The sequence below is a fragment of the Schistocerca americana genome, chromosome 4 (assembly GCF_021461395.2).
Source record: "Schistocerca americana isolate TAMUIC-IGC-003095 chromosome 4, iqSchAmer2.1, whole genome shotgun sequence".
Classification (NCBI taxonomy): domain Eukaryota; kingdom Metazoa; phylum Arthropoda; class Insecta; order Orthoptera; family Acrididae; genus Schistocerca; species Schistocerca americana.
The window spans coordinates 852,811,520-852,824,748 of NC_060122.1; the positions used below are offsets into that span (position 1 = coordinate 852,811,520).

The 13,229-nt window shown below is 39.8% G+C and overlaps 1 protein-coding gene across 1 annotated transcript in view; it reads left to right on the forward strand.

The window, feature by feature from the left end:
* Positions 1-13,229, forward strand: part of LOC124612587 (evolutionarily conserved signaling intermediate in Toll pathway, mitochondrial) — a 108,287-nt gene that overhangs the window by 79,241 nt on the left and 15,817 nt on the right. The window contains exon 3 of the mRNA XM_047140871.1: positions 11,550-11,760. Within this exon, the coding sequence (XP_046996827.1) occupies positions 11,550-11,760 (211 nt within the window). The remainder of the gene's footprint in view (positions 1-11,549; positions 11,761-13,229) is intronic.

Below are 13,229 nucleotides of genomic sequence, written 5' to 3' on the forward strand. Positions count from 1 at the left end.
ATGGCAGCAAGTAGCAGATTGAGCTACCTGCCTCAGGGAGACCCCTGCTGGCAAAAACATAAGCTGACAATGTGAGTGTATGCTTTCCCGGCGTATACAGCTGGCGAAGAGTTCTCGGGCTTCCAGCCGGGTGGCGGCATCTTCAAACAGCGACGTTTCGACGAGTGACATACTCATCATCTTCGCCAGAAGATGATGAGTATGTCACTCGTCGAAACGTCGCTGTTTGAAGACGCCGCCACCCGGCTGGAAGCCCGAGAACTCTTCGCCATAAGCTGACAAGTTGCAACTGGCACCAAGGTAGACCTTTAGTTCTGATGTGCAAGTACAAATTTTCCTCAAGTTTATATCTTCATTCATTTAGGGGATACAGTTTCCTGAAACTAGATGAATCTTTTTGAAGCACTATGTAATATTAAACCATTACAGCTGCAACCGGAAAAGAATCAAGGTTCCACTGCACTTCTTTGGTATCACATGCAATTAGAACACTGTCCTTGTGGGAAATGTATAAAATCCCATTGAGTGCTATTAAGGACTTAAGGCCATTGACCCCCAGGACGTTTGAATCTGTCTGTGATGCCAAAAGTTGCCCTGTTCCACAAGGAAAGTGTGTTAATATCACTTTTGTAAGTTCACAGTCAATTAGTTGATGCAAGAAACATCTTTGCACTGTAATCACAATGATTTATTTTACCATGAACACTGTCCCTTGTACTATTAACATGCTTACATAGTTTCAGAATCAAGAAATTCATGTAATTTATGTGAATAGTTCCTGAAGAAGAGGAATTTCTTAACATCGAGTGTAGATTTAAGTGTCAGGAAGTCTTTTCTGAAAGTATTTGTATAGAGTGCAGCCATGTATGGAAGGGAAACATGGATAATAAATAGATTAGACAAGAAAAGAATAGAAGCTTTCGAAGTGTGGTGCACACAAGAATGCTGAAGATTAGATGGGTAGATCATGTAACTAGTGCGGAGGTACTCAACAGAATTGGGCAGAAGAGGAATTTGTGGCACATCTGGACTAGAAGAAGGGATCGGTTGGTAGGACACGTTCTGAGGCATCAAGGGATCACCAATTTAGTATTGGAGGGAGACCACAACAATGACATTTGACATTTGCTTCATATAAGTAGGTGACAGTGAAGTTCTTTTTTTACAAGATCAGAATTTCTTTGAACCATAGACTGTGTTGTTAAAAGCTTATGCAGAGATTATTTTTACCCTCAATCAGTTACAGCTGTTCACACCAATGCAAGTTGGCGTTCTCTGTCCATTACTTTTGACAGTTGACAGCGATGGTACCTTCGCTGTAGCAGCTCCTTGTCTCCCACTTTGTTTTGTTACAAGCTGGTTTCAGGATGACTGCTCCGTCCGCTAGATGTCTACTAATTGTTCATTTTGTTAGACAATATCCATTATCATTTCTTTTCAGTAGTACATTTAGTTTTAATTACACCACACAGGAGATAATACAGCAATAGTTTAGCATGTAACATGCATTTATTTTCTCTTTAAAGAGTTTCAATACTTTTACATTCGAATTGCAAGCTGATACACTGCACCTGGCTGCATTATTTCAGAGACCTTATCATATTTTAGGTGAGGTATGGTTGATCATGGCAGGCAGCAGTAACATATGTAATATCCTTGATCCAGAACGTTTTGGAGAAATCAAAACATGCTGCTTGAAGAGGATAACAATGAAAAGGAAGATATTTTGAAGGACACCACCACTATTATGAGACCCTGTGAACCTGGTACTGTCAATCAGTTCACAATATAACTACAGGTAACTGGTTGACCAGTATTGGATTTTTGAAGAAATTACCTTTCATTTTTAGGGTTGATAAAAAAAAGAGCTAGTAAAGGAAAAGCTGTCAACATTTCACTTTTCAGTTTGCAAACTGGCTGTACGTTGGTATCATAGTGGAGGAACATTTATTTTCCTGCACACAGGAAGTTCATATCTTGACATTAAACATGCGTGGTGTTAGTTAAAAGATGCTGGCATAGAAGATAAGTAGAAGCATCTATCACATTTTAAAATAGAGTGAAAGATGGTGTAGGCAATGCTGACAAGTTGCATGCTTCTTATAATGTACCGAGAACTGTGCTCATTACCCATGGTCATACATTTTGATATGGTCAATACGATCACAATCAATACAGATATAATCTACTAAAAGGAGTATTACAAAAAGAAGAAAATTCTGAAATGATTACCTGAAACATTAGCTCTGTACCATTGGGATGACAGATGCTTAGTTATCCCAGGACATTCAATAGACACAAAAATGTTATGAAGCAAAATACAATGTAGAAGAAAGTAGAAATAATGGAAATGAAAGTCACAGCAAAAGAAGAAATGACGCACACACATTATAAATCTTAGCTCTTACTGAAAGAAAAGCTCACAGTTGTTCCCCCTAAATAACTGGACTGTGGAATAGGGGACTTTTCCTCATCTTGCTTCACACTAGTGATCTGTAGTGTCTGTAAATATTTCTGCTTAGTTTTGTAGTAAATTGTTTTTATTGATGAGACAGCTGATAAATGACATTTCTGCTATTTTTCCTGTGCTGGTTTTTTCTGTTACTTTATTGTCTTCTACTGATTCTTGCATTGATTCAGTGATGGAAGAAGCATTATTAATTTGGCTTATTCCATGTTAAGAGGCTACCAGTTGTTTTCAAATCTTACTGGAAGGCAACTAAGAATGAATGCTTAAGTAATAGTTCAAAACAAATTCTAAAAGTACAAAAATAAGTTCTGTGTTAATTTTTATTGACCCTGTCTCAACTTTTTGTATCTCCATCCTTTTGACTGGAGGTCTTTGGGACCACAGCCACTGACTATTGTAAGAAAATGAAACACCTACAGCTGTCCTGTTCTTATTTATTATATAGCTACCAGTTCCAGTGTTTCAGTGCACTTTTTTCAGGGCTTAGTTGACGCTGAAGGGGTTATCACGATCCATATAGACACTGCATCAGTGGCCAACATAACTGGTTTATGCAGTCTATCTGTAAGTGTGATGTTGGCACCCTTTGCATGTTAATCCAGTCAGTTGGCAGTTTGGCTGGAGTGCTCACATCACAGGTACAGGTAGTCTGCGTAAACCAGTTACGTTGGCCCACTGATGCAGCATGTATATGAACTGTAATAACCCCTTCAGTATCAACTAAGGCCTGAAGATGGCATATTGAAGCACCAGAACTGGTAGCTACACAATAAATAAGAATATAAGGGCAACTGTAGGCGTTTCATTTTCTTACAACTGTCGCAACTTGTTTGAAACATCAGTGATAATGGAATGTTAGACAGGGTGATTACAATTAAAGCTAAACTTTCAAAATGCTGCAGGAATAACATCACTCGTTAGAATGACTTCAAATTACAACGGAATGTCATCGGAGGAGGAGGAAAATCGTATGGCAGAAGGAAAAAAAAAAATAATAGTGTGAAAATTGATCAATAGATGGCACTGTATGTGTCAGAATACGTAAATGAAAACACCTGTCATTCACACGACCCACTTAAGTTGGTATAAACACGCCAGGTACACGGCTTTTCCTCCTTTTGCATCTGTGACGTTCGCTCTGCTTGTAAAGCTGTGTTACGAGAATGGTGACTGTGCACACGTCACTCTGCAGAAGTTCCAGACACTGCAGGGTTTTGGTCCAATGACTGCCAAGGGTCTGGAGAAAGTGATTCGGAAATTCGAAAAGATGGGTTCTTTTGGTGTGCAACCTGGTAGAGGAAGGAAACAAATTGAAGCAGTGGCCACAGCAATGCTGGAGGAGACGAGTGGTGGTGTACAAACGTGTGGTGCATGGAGAATTGCCCGATCATTGGACATACTCGTGAGCACAGTGTGTAAGCTCCTACAAAACATCCTTCTTTGCCATCCATTCAAATTTACCCTTGTGAATGAGTTGCTTCCTGTTGACCTGCCAGCAAGAGAGGCCTTTGCTGTAGAATTTCTTGCTCCCATGGAAGTGGACAGTGATTGGCTGTGGGAGATTTTGTGGACAGACGAAGCCCACTTCCATCTGACAGGATATGTCAATATACAGAACTGTCGAATATGGGCTGTGGAAAATCCACACACAAATCAACCAGTACCACTTCATCCAGAAAAAGTCACTGTGTGGTGCAGGTTTACGGCATCCTTTATCATAGGGCCATATTTTTTCGAAGAGACAGTTGCTTCCAGTCCTGTTACTTTTACCATCACTGGTAAGCACTATGGGTGTCTTACACAATCAAGTCATTCCAGCTCTCCAACAGCATGGATGTGTAGATGGGATCATTTTAATACAAGATGGCGCACCGCTGCACATTGCAAATCCAGTTAAGCAGCTGCTGAACTGCTGTTTCGGAAATGCTAGAATTATCAGCCGCCGCTTCCCTACAGCCTGGCCGTCGTGATCACCTGATCTTAATCCTTGTGACTTCTGGCTGTGTGGCTCTCTGAAAGATGTTGTGCTCAGTGTTCCGATTACAAACTTAGCTGCACTGAAGGCACACATTGCGCTACACATTCTGAATGTGACCCCGGAAACACTTTGATCAGTTGTGGAACATGCTGTTTCTCGATTTCAACTTTTTGCAGAAAATGGTGGACAGCATATTGAATATGTTTTGCGCCAGTGATATCGAAATTAGTTATCCAATTTGAATTTGATTGGTGCTTTTTATGCAGTTTTTGGTCTCGGGACAATTAAAAGCTGATGTTATTGATACTTCTTATGCAGTTTTTGGTCTCAGGACAATTAAAAACCGATTTTTCCTGTGTGATGTGATATGACCTTGCCGTGGTGAATGGGCTTATGTAACTAACAGTATCACACCTGTACGCCCATCCACACTGAGTAGTACAGTTTGTTTAATGTCAAACCTATGCCTTGGGCACTGTTGTATGATTCATTTCTCATTTGTAATCGACCATTATTAAATTATGATTCTTGCAGCGCCATCCATTGCTACATTTTGTAACTATGTATTTTTCTTCTGCTATATGTTTCCTCCTCCTCTGATAATATTCTGTTGCAATTTGACGTCATTCTGACCAGTGGTGTTATTTCCACAGGGGTTGGAAAGTTTAACTTTAATTATAATCACCCTGTACATTATTCATAAATATTTTTCTGAGTACAGAACGCAACTGCACAATTACACCAAAGAAAGACATACAGTACCTTGAAGAGTGTCTGTAAACTTTCATCAGAAGCCCTAAAAATTCTTAGATACAGTGGAAGCCATGAGCTGCTGTAGGTAGTGACTTTCATGCAGATTTTGTGCAGTGGCTAGAGGAAGGCAGCTTATCATATAAATTAATATTTATCGAGAAAGATATGGTTGATGTGGGTGGAACAACCAAAAGAAGGGATAAAAGTATTGTGACACTAATTGCTAATAGCCACTGCAGTATGTTTTGATATGTATGTCGAAAATTAACATACCATCACCCAACAAAGTGCAGCCACATTGAACCCTCATAAAATTTGTGTAATACTCAAATTGTACAATTATCTTATATTTACATCTAAATTTTAAGATTCATTTAAAATCTGATTTTAGAATGGCACTAAACATGTGACCACTGTCAGTGAGAGGATTCTTGAGGGGGCGAAGGGAAAAAAAAAAAAAAAAAAAAAACTGAAACCAGTCATAGTTTTTGAAAAGGTTTTGTATTGTACCATTTGTAATTTTCTTTTTGTGAGATGCTAATTTGAGCAGTTATAGAGTATTGGCCCAGCATTTGGAGTCTTTATCAAGTAAGCAAGATAGCAGAAATTGAATGAATACAGAGAGAGAGACTGTAGGACTGTAACAAGTTGGTACACTCCATACGAAAAGGTAACAGACACTTGGGGACAGAGCATTGAGTAACATTATACTGAGTGCACTATCCAAAAATTACCTGGAGCAATTAAACAGAGAACCGACTCATGGAGATAACATCTTGGACCTACTGATAACAAACAGACCCAAACTTTTTGACTCTGTAAGCGCAGCACAGGGAATCAGTGATCATAAGGCCGTTGCAGCATCCTTGAATATAGAAAGTAAATAGGAATATAAAAAAAATGTAGGAAGGTTTATCTGTTTAGCAAGAGTAATAGGAGGCAGATTTCAGACTACCTAACAGATCAAAAGAAAATTTGTGTTCCGAACTCTCAATGCAGAGTGTTTATGGAAAGAGTTCAATGCAATCGTAAAATGCGTTTTAGACAGGTACGTGCTGAGTAAAACTGTAAGGAAGGGAAAAACCCACCGTGGTTCAATAACAAAGTTAGGAAACTACTGCCAAAGCAAAGAGAGCTTCGCTGCAAATTTAAATGCAGCCAAAACCTCTCAGACAAACAGAAGCTAAACGATGTCAAAGTTAGCGTAAGGAGGACTATGCGTGAAGTGTTCAGTGAATTCGATAGTAAAATTCTATGTACCAACTTGGCAGAAAATCTAGGAAGTTCTGGTCTTACGTTAAATCAGTAAGTGGATCGAAACAGCATATCCAGACACTCTGGGATGATAATGGCATTGAAACAGAGGATGACACGTGTAAAGCTGAAATACTAAACACCTTTTTCCAAAGCTGTTTTACAGAGGAAGACCGCACTGCAGTTCCTTCTCTAAATCCTCACACAAATGACAAATGGCTGACATCGAAATAAGTGCCCAAGGAATAGAAAAGCTACTGGAATCACTCAACAGAGGAAAGTCCACTGGACCTGACGGGATACCAATTAGATTCTACACAGAGTACGCGAAAGAATTTGCCCCCCTTCTAACAGCCATGTAGCGCAAGTCTCTAGAGGAACGGAAGGTTCCAAATGATTGGAAAAGAGCACAGGTAGTTCCAGTTTTCAAGAAAGGTCATCGAGCAGATGCGCAAAACTATAGATCTATATCTCTGACATCGATCTGTTGTAGAATTTTAGAACATTTTTTATGCTCGCGTATCATGTCATTTCTGGAAACCCAGAGTCTACTCTGTAGGAATCAACATGGATTCCGGAAACAGCAATCGTGTGAGACCAAACTCGCTTTATTTGTTCATGAGACCCAGAAAATATTTGATACAGGCTTCCAGGTAGATGCCATTTTCCTTGACTTCTGGAAGGTGTTTGATACAGTTCCGCACTGTCGCCTGATAAACAACGTAAGAGCCTACGGAATATCAGACCAGCAGTGTGGCTGGATTGAAGAGTTTTTAGCAAACAGAACACAGCATGTTGTTCTCAATGGAGAGACGTCTACAGACATTAAAGTAACCTCTGGCGTGCCACAGGGGAGTGTTATTGGACCATTGCTTTTCACAATATATATAAATGACCTAGTAGATAGCGTTGGAAGTTCCATGTGGCTTTTCGCGGATGATGCTGTAGCATACAGAGAAGTTGCAGCATTAAAAAATTGCAGCGAAATGCAGGAAGATCTGCAGCGGATAGGCACTTGGTGCAGGGAGTGGTAAGTGACCCTTAACATAGACAAATGTAATGTATTGTGAATACATAGAAAGAAGGATCCTTTATTGTATGATTATATGATAGCGGAACAAACGCTGTTAGCAGTTACTTCTGTAAAATATCTAGGAGTATGCTTACTGAACGATTTGAAGTGGAATGATCATATAAAATTAATTGTTGGTAAGGCGGGTGCCAGGTTGAGATTCATTGGGAGAGTCCTTAGAAAATGTAGTCCATCAACATAGGAGGTGGGTTACAAAACACTTGTTCGACCTATACTTGAGTATTGCTCATCAGTGTGGGATCCGTACCAGATCGGGTTGACGGAGGAGATAGAGAAGATCCAAAGAAGAGCGGCGCGTTTCGTCACAGGGTTATTTGGTAAGGATGATAGCATTACGGAGATGTTTAGCAAACTCAAGAGAGATTAGAGCGTGCACGGAGGCTTTCCGGCAGTCGTTCTTCCCGCGAACCATACGTGACTGGAACAGGAAATGGAGGTAATGCAGTGGCACATAAAGTGCCCTCTGCCACACACTGTTGGGTGGCTTGTGGAGTACAAATGTAGATGTAGATAGATGTAGATGGGGAACTTAAATGGGAACCTTTGGAAGAAGGCAGTGTTCTCACAAAATCCGCTGAGAAAATTCAGAGCCCCTGTATGTTCCTGCTGCAACCATTGTATTGCATAGGGACTAGACTGAATTAAGAGATTAGTGTGTGTGTGTGTGTGTGTGTGTGTGTGTGTGTGTGTGTGTGTGTGTGTCCTGTACACACACACACACACACACACACACACACACACACACACACACACACACATTCTTCTCCTACTCAATATGTAAGTGTGGTTCCAAGTACACACTATCATGCACTGTAAAGCACCTTACGAAGTACATATGCAGATGTACACTTGCTTATAATATTTTCTGTCTCCAATATGTTTCTTATGATATTGCTTATCCATCATAGAACAGGTGCACTTGTCCTCAGGAATTTGGATGAAGAATAAGATGTTGAACAACTTGATATAACAGATCAAGATTGCAGATAGCAGATGATTTCAGAGGAAAATGATGCAGAAAAAATTGTACTTGGAAATTTTAATGAAGCATTGTCATTGTAAAACATTTTCTTATGACTTTAAGCCAGAGATAGACATGACTCATCAGTAGACTTATTATTTTACACTGAGTCTTCACATTCTAGGGAGATGTTCCTTTTTTTAAAAAAATTTTTTCCTATGTAGCTCTATGCAGTTGTCGAAGTTCTGGAAGAGATTAGGGTTTATCAAGAGGTTGCACAAAACTGTATTACCTGATCCAGTTTTCCTTGTATTCGTAGAATATGTACTAACCAATAAAAACTGGCAAAGTGCAACAAGGACTCACACTCCGAGGGTTCCGAACAAATTTAATTGTATATGTAGACAGTTCATCCACCATGGGAACCAACAGTTTTGACAGTTGTTCCCTATTATCAACATTGATACTGGCAAGATACCAGTCCTTAGAATGTGATGACTTTCTGTCTGCCTCCATAGCTGAGTGGGCAGCACAACAGAATACCAGGCGAGGGGCCTGGATTAAATTCCTAGGTGGGTCATTTTCTCCTCAGGGTCTGGGTGACCATCATTATTATTTCATCCTCACAGACACACAAGTCGCCGAAGTGGCAGCAACTAAAAAGACTTACAACAGGCGACTGGTCTACCGAACAGGAGGCCCTAGCTACATGCACATTTCATTTCAAAGGCTTTCAGCGATGTTTCAATTTTAATTTCGAAGCCTGAAAAATGAATAAAAAAAAGTGTGTGACATAAATTTCAACTTCATATGTCTACTGATTCCTGAGAAAAGGGTTTTTAGTGGTTGGACAGACAGATGCCTGGACAGAAGGATGAAAGGATGGCGGTTCAATTTTTACCGATTGAGGCATGTAACTCTATAAATCACTCAGTTCTTACACGAATTTACCCCTTCATGTGGCAGTATTGGAGACCAGCCGTATTTGACAAATACTGAGTCACATGGCAGTTAAATGGGAATTAACTGGAACAACAAATGGTCAATTATGGAATACAGTATAGCATAGCCTACTCCAACTGTACTTTCAGTCTCCTCTTCATTGAGAAACTGGATGTGTAAATGGAAGAATGTGTGGCTATATGTTGTAAATAATGAATTAAGGAAATGACACACTTCCTATACTTTAAGATATATTTTAATCCCTAAATCATACTGTCTAAATGAGTTGTTTGCACCAGTACACTTAAGGTCTAATGGTCAGTTCATAAAATGTAAAAAGTTATTTCTTCTGTCATGTCTTATTAGATCCTATTTCACGTGAGAGCTCATTTTTCCTCCCCCAAAAGTAAATGTATCGCAGGACAAACACAAACAGTACAGTGCATATAAATTATTGTGGTGTTAAAATAACTTTCCCTCTTGGTTACATACTTCACGATAGGCCCAATCTGCATCTACAGGGTGTGATGATTTGTAAGCACCCTTATTTCTTTCTTTCTTCTTCCTGTCTCTTACTTCCACACTTACTGTTTGCTCAGCAGATGTTGAGGAATCTTTGTACACAGCTCCTGTAAACCATATGTCAATCAGCTATATTATATAGTTATTTCGCCTAGTGGAAGTAGAATCTCACCTAGTGGAAGTAGAATCAGACTAGGATTGCAATCCTAGCCTGACTCTACTTCCACTTTTCTAGAGTAAATTCCATCTACAGTTCTGAGAAGTTCAGTTTGTTTTGTATCTCCTTCTGTTGGTGTAGAGTCACAGAAGTAGTAGAGTTATGTAGCTATTTCATATCTTAAATGGTTCATATAAATATAAATAAAACATAGCTTTTATTGTCACCAGTGTTAAATGTTACAAACTTGCCTATTAAATAAAAAAGTAAATTTAAATCAGACAACTCTTTTGAAAATGCTTCAGTTATTGGCAAAAGCAGTATCTTAAAACAGTGCAGTTTTCAGAGAAGGTAAGACTCAGACCTGCTCTAAAACTTTTCTTTTTTTAACTCTTAGAGGTGGGTAAAAATTGATCACTAAAACATATACTAATAACTATTGATATAATTTCACCAGCACATTTAATATGTGTGATACTTCATGGAGTTTACAAAATCTTAAGAATTAATAAGTCACTTATTTAAAGCAAAGCATATGTCATGTCTGCAGTGTAGGGGTACCTTTATCAAAATTAACTGCTAGGTTCTGTTCGGCTTGGTGATATGGTAGTGATGTGCAGCTGCCCCGTATCACTGTGTCTGATTTGTTTTACCATCCGACAAGATGATCCGCATAACAATGAAGATTTTGCAAATACGCTTCTTGGGTTTGCCGCTGGATCGTACTGTGTAACTCGCACAATATTTCCTGGATGCAACTGCTCGACATCATCAGATGGTGGTAGCTGCTGCTGTCACTGCTGCAAGGCACGACTGATGTTGCACCGAGGAAATATTGTGCGAGTTACACAATACGATCCGGCGGCAAACCCGAGAAGCGTATTTGCAACAGATCCGTCAGAAAAGCATGAAAAGTCACAATGAAGATTTTTTCGATGCATTTTAGAGTTGAGAATAAGGTTGTAGAAGGTATAAATTTCATCTTGCGTTCATTAAAATCATGGAAGTGTCATTCAATGGTTCCAGTAAATCACTGTGCATATGACTGTATTTAGAAACTTGAGAATGATGAACTTGGAGTACGGCCAAGTTTTTCTGTATGGGGTTTACTTTCCTTAATGTTCACTTTCACTTGTTCTGGAAAAATGGACAGTGGACAGCTCTTAACCTAGTGTGTCCCCCCCCCCCCCCCTTTTCTTTTTTCTTTTCCTTTTACAACCATTACCTACTTACCTCACTGAAGAAGGTACATTTAGGAGTTAAGAGAGGTGGAACCTCCATTTTCTGCTTAAATGTTCCTAAATTTCTGTTAAATGGACAGACTAATTTTGCATTAGGAAATATATATATATTTTATTTTTTAGCCTTTCTGCATAATTAAACCATTTTGTATGTAAACTTTTCTTAACTGTGTTGCAGACAGCAGAGCTAGCTGACAGTGTAGATGATACATGGGTTGTTAGTGTCCAAAGTCCAGATCAAAGGAAACTTGTAGACACACACCCTGAAAACATACCAGTTTATGTTAAAGGGGCTTACAGAGTGTGGCTACGAGATGCAGCTGTTAATTACTTCATACTCATGCGAAAACCAGTGCAAAAACCACAAGTTGCAGCTGAAGATCCAGATGGTTTGTATATTTGTGTGTGTGTGTGTGTGTGTGTGTGTGTGTGCACGCGCTTGTGTAAAAGAGGCATACAAAAGGTCAAAGACTTGAGCATCAAAATCTCACTTTTCACCTTGAACATCAAAGGAGGAGGAAAGCTGTCATTTATTCCACATTCAAAAATGCCGTTCATGCAGCACTAACTCCTGTTGTCCCCAGTATCATCTGAATTATAGCTGAGAATGTGTGGTCACATGCTAAGGTGACACGTGCTCAATACATCATTAGTAAGCACCTTATACAGTACTTGCTCTGAAATCACCATAATTAGATGTGGTTTTTCAGTGGACCTTGTATTTAACTGTAGTCACCATCTCTGTACGTTGCCTTCTGTTTCGTCTTTGCCCCCTTCCGAAACATTATGAAAGCTGAGATGTAATGTGAAACGAGTATCATAAGATCTTAAATGATAGGCTACTACTAACATCCACATTTCATTGTAGAGCTCAAAATTTTCTTTGAGTTGGAGTGGTACAGCCATAATTTTAAGGATCATTGTCAGAGAAATCATTATTAGGTAACTGAACAAGATAACTAACTTTTTAATCGCTCTGCCCCCACCCCCACTCACAACTCTTTTGAGTATGCACTTAACAAACAAGGAGCTTCAGAACTTGCAATATTACTACTTTCACTGTTCATCAAGTCTTATCCTTCTACTATTCTTTCCCAGGCTGTCCTCCTCCTGTCTTGTTCATAGATTTTTTTTATGTTCTTACTCTGCTTCAGTGTCAGTCTTCCTTGTCAACTTCTTACTCGCATGCATTCCTGAAGGCCAGTCACGTGTTAAACGTGTAAACGGTGACTGGTACCCGGGGTCAGAGGCAGGGCCCACACACGTTCCCTAGTGGAGGTCAGTGAGTGCCAGAGCTCTGGTACCTCCCCAACCGCCAGCCAGTCACTCGGTCTGGAGGTGGGGAGACGAGGACAGTCATAAAGGCATGTCAGTACCCCAATAAGACGAACACCCAGAAGCAAAGAGCTCGCCATCAGAGACGCTGACAGTAATGGAGAATCAGACTGCAGCATGTGAGGGAGTCTACAAACCCCCACCCCCGCCTCCCAGTGTTATCTGTACAGGATGCCGTGCCACTTTGTCCTGCAAATGCCCTGTGTACCTTGATGAGCAGTCTATATATGAGATCTGAGTGAGGGAAGAGGTCCCTCTTACTGCTGCTCTGAAATATACACCACCCAAATCATTCCATAACACCACTCTCACTATCATGGCTACCAACCGATGAAGGATATGACAACAGAGACCTGTGACCTCCAGTTTAGCACCCAGTTGTAAAATCTCAGGACTAAACAACCGTCCTTGTCTAACACCACTATATCTGCACAACATGGTAATAAACATTCACCCACACATGGAGGTGACTCGTACAGAAGTATGGAAATTTGAGAGATAATACTTCAGAGATGATGATGAT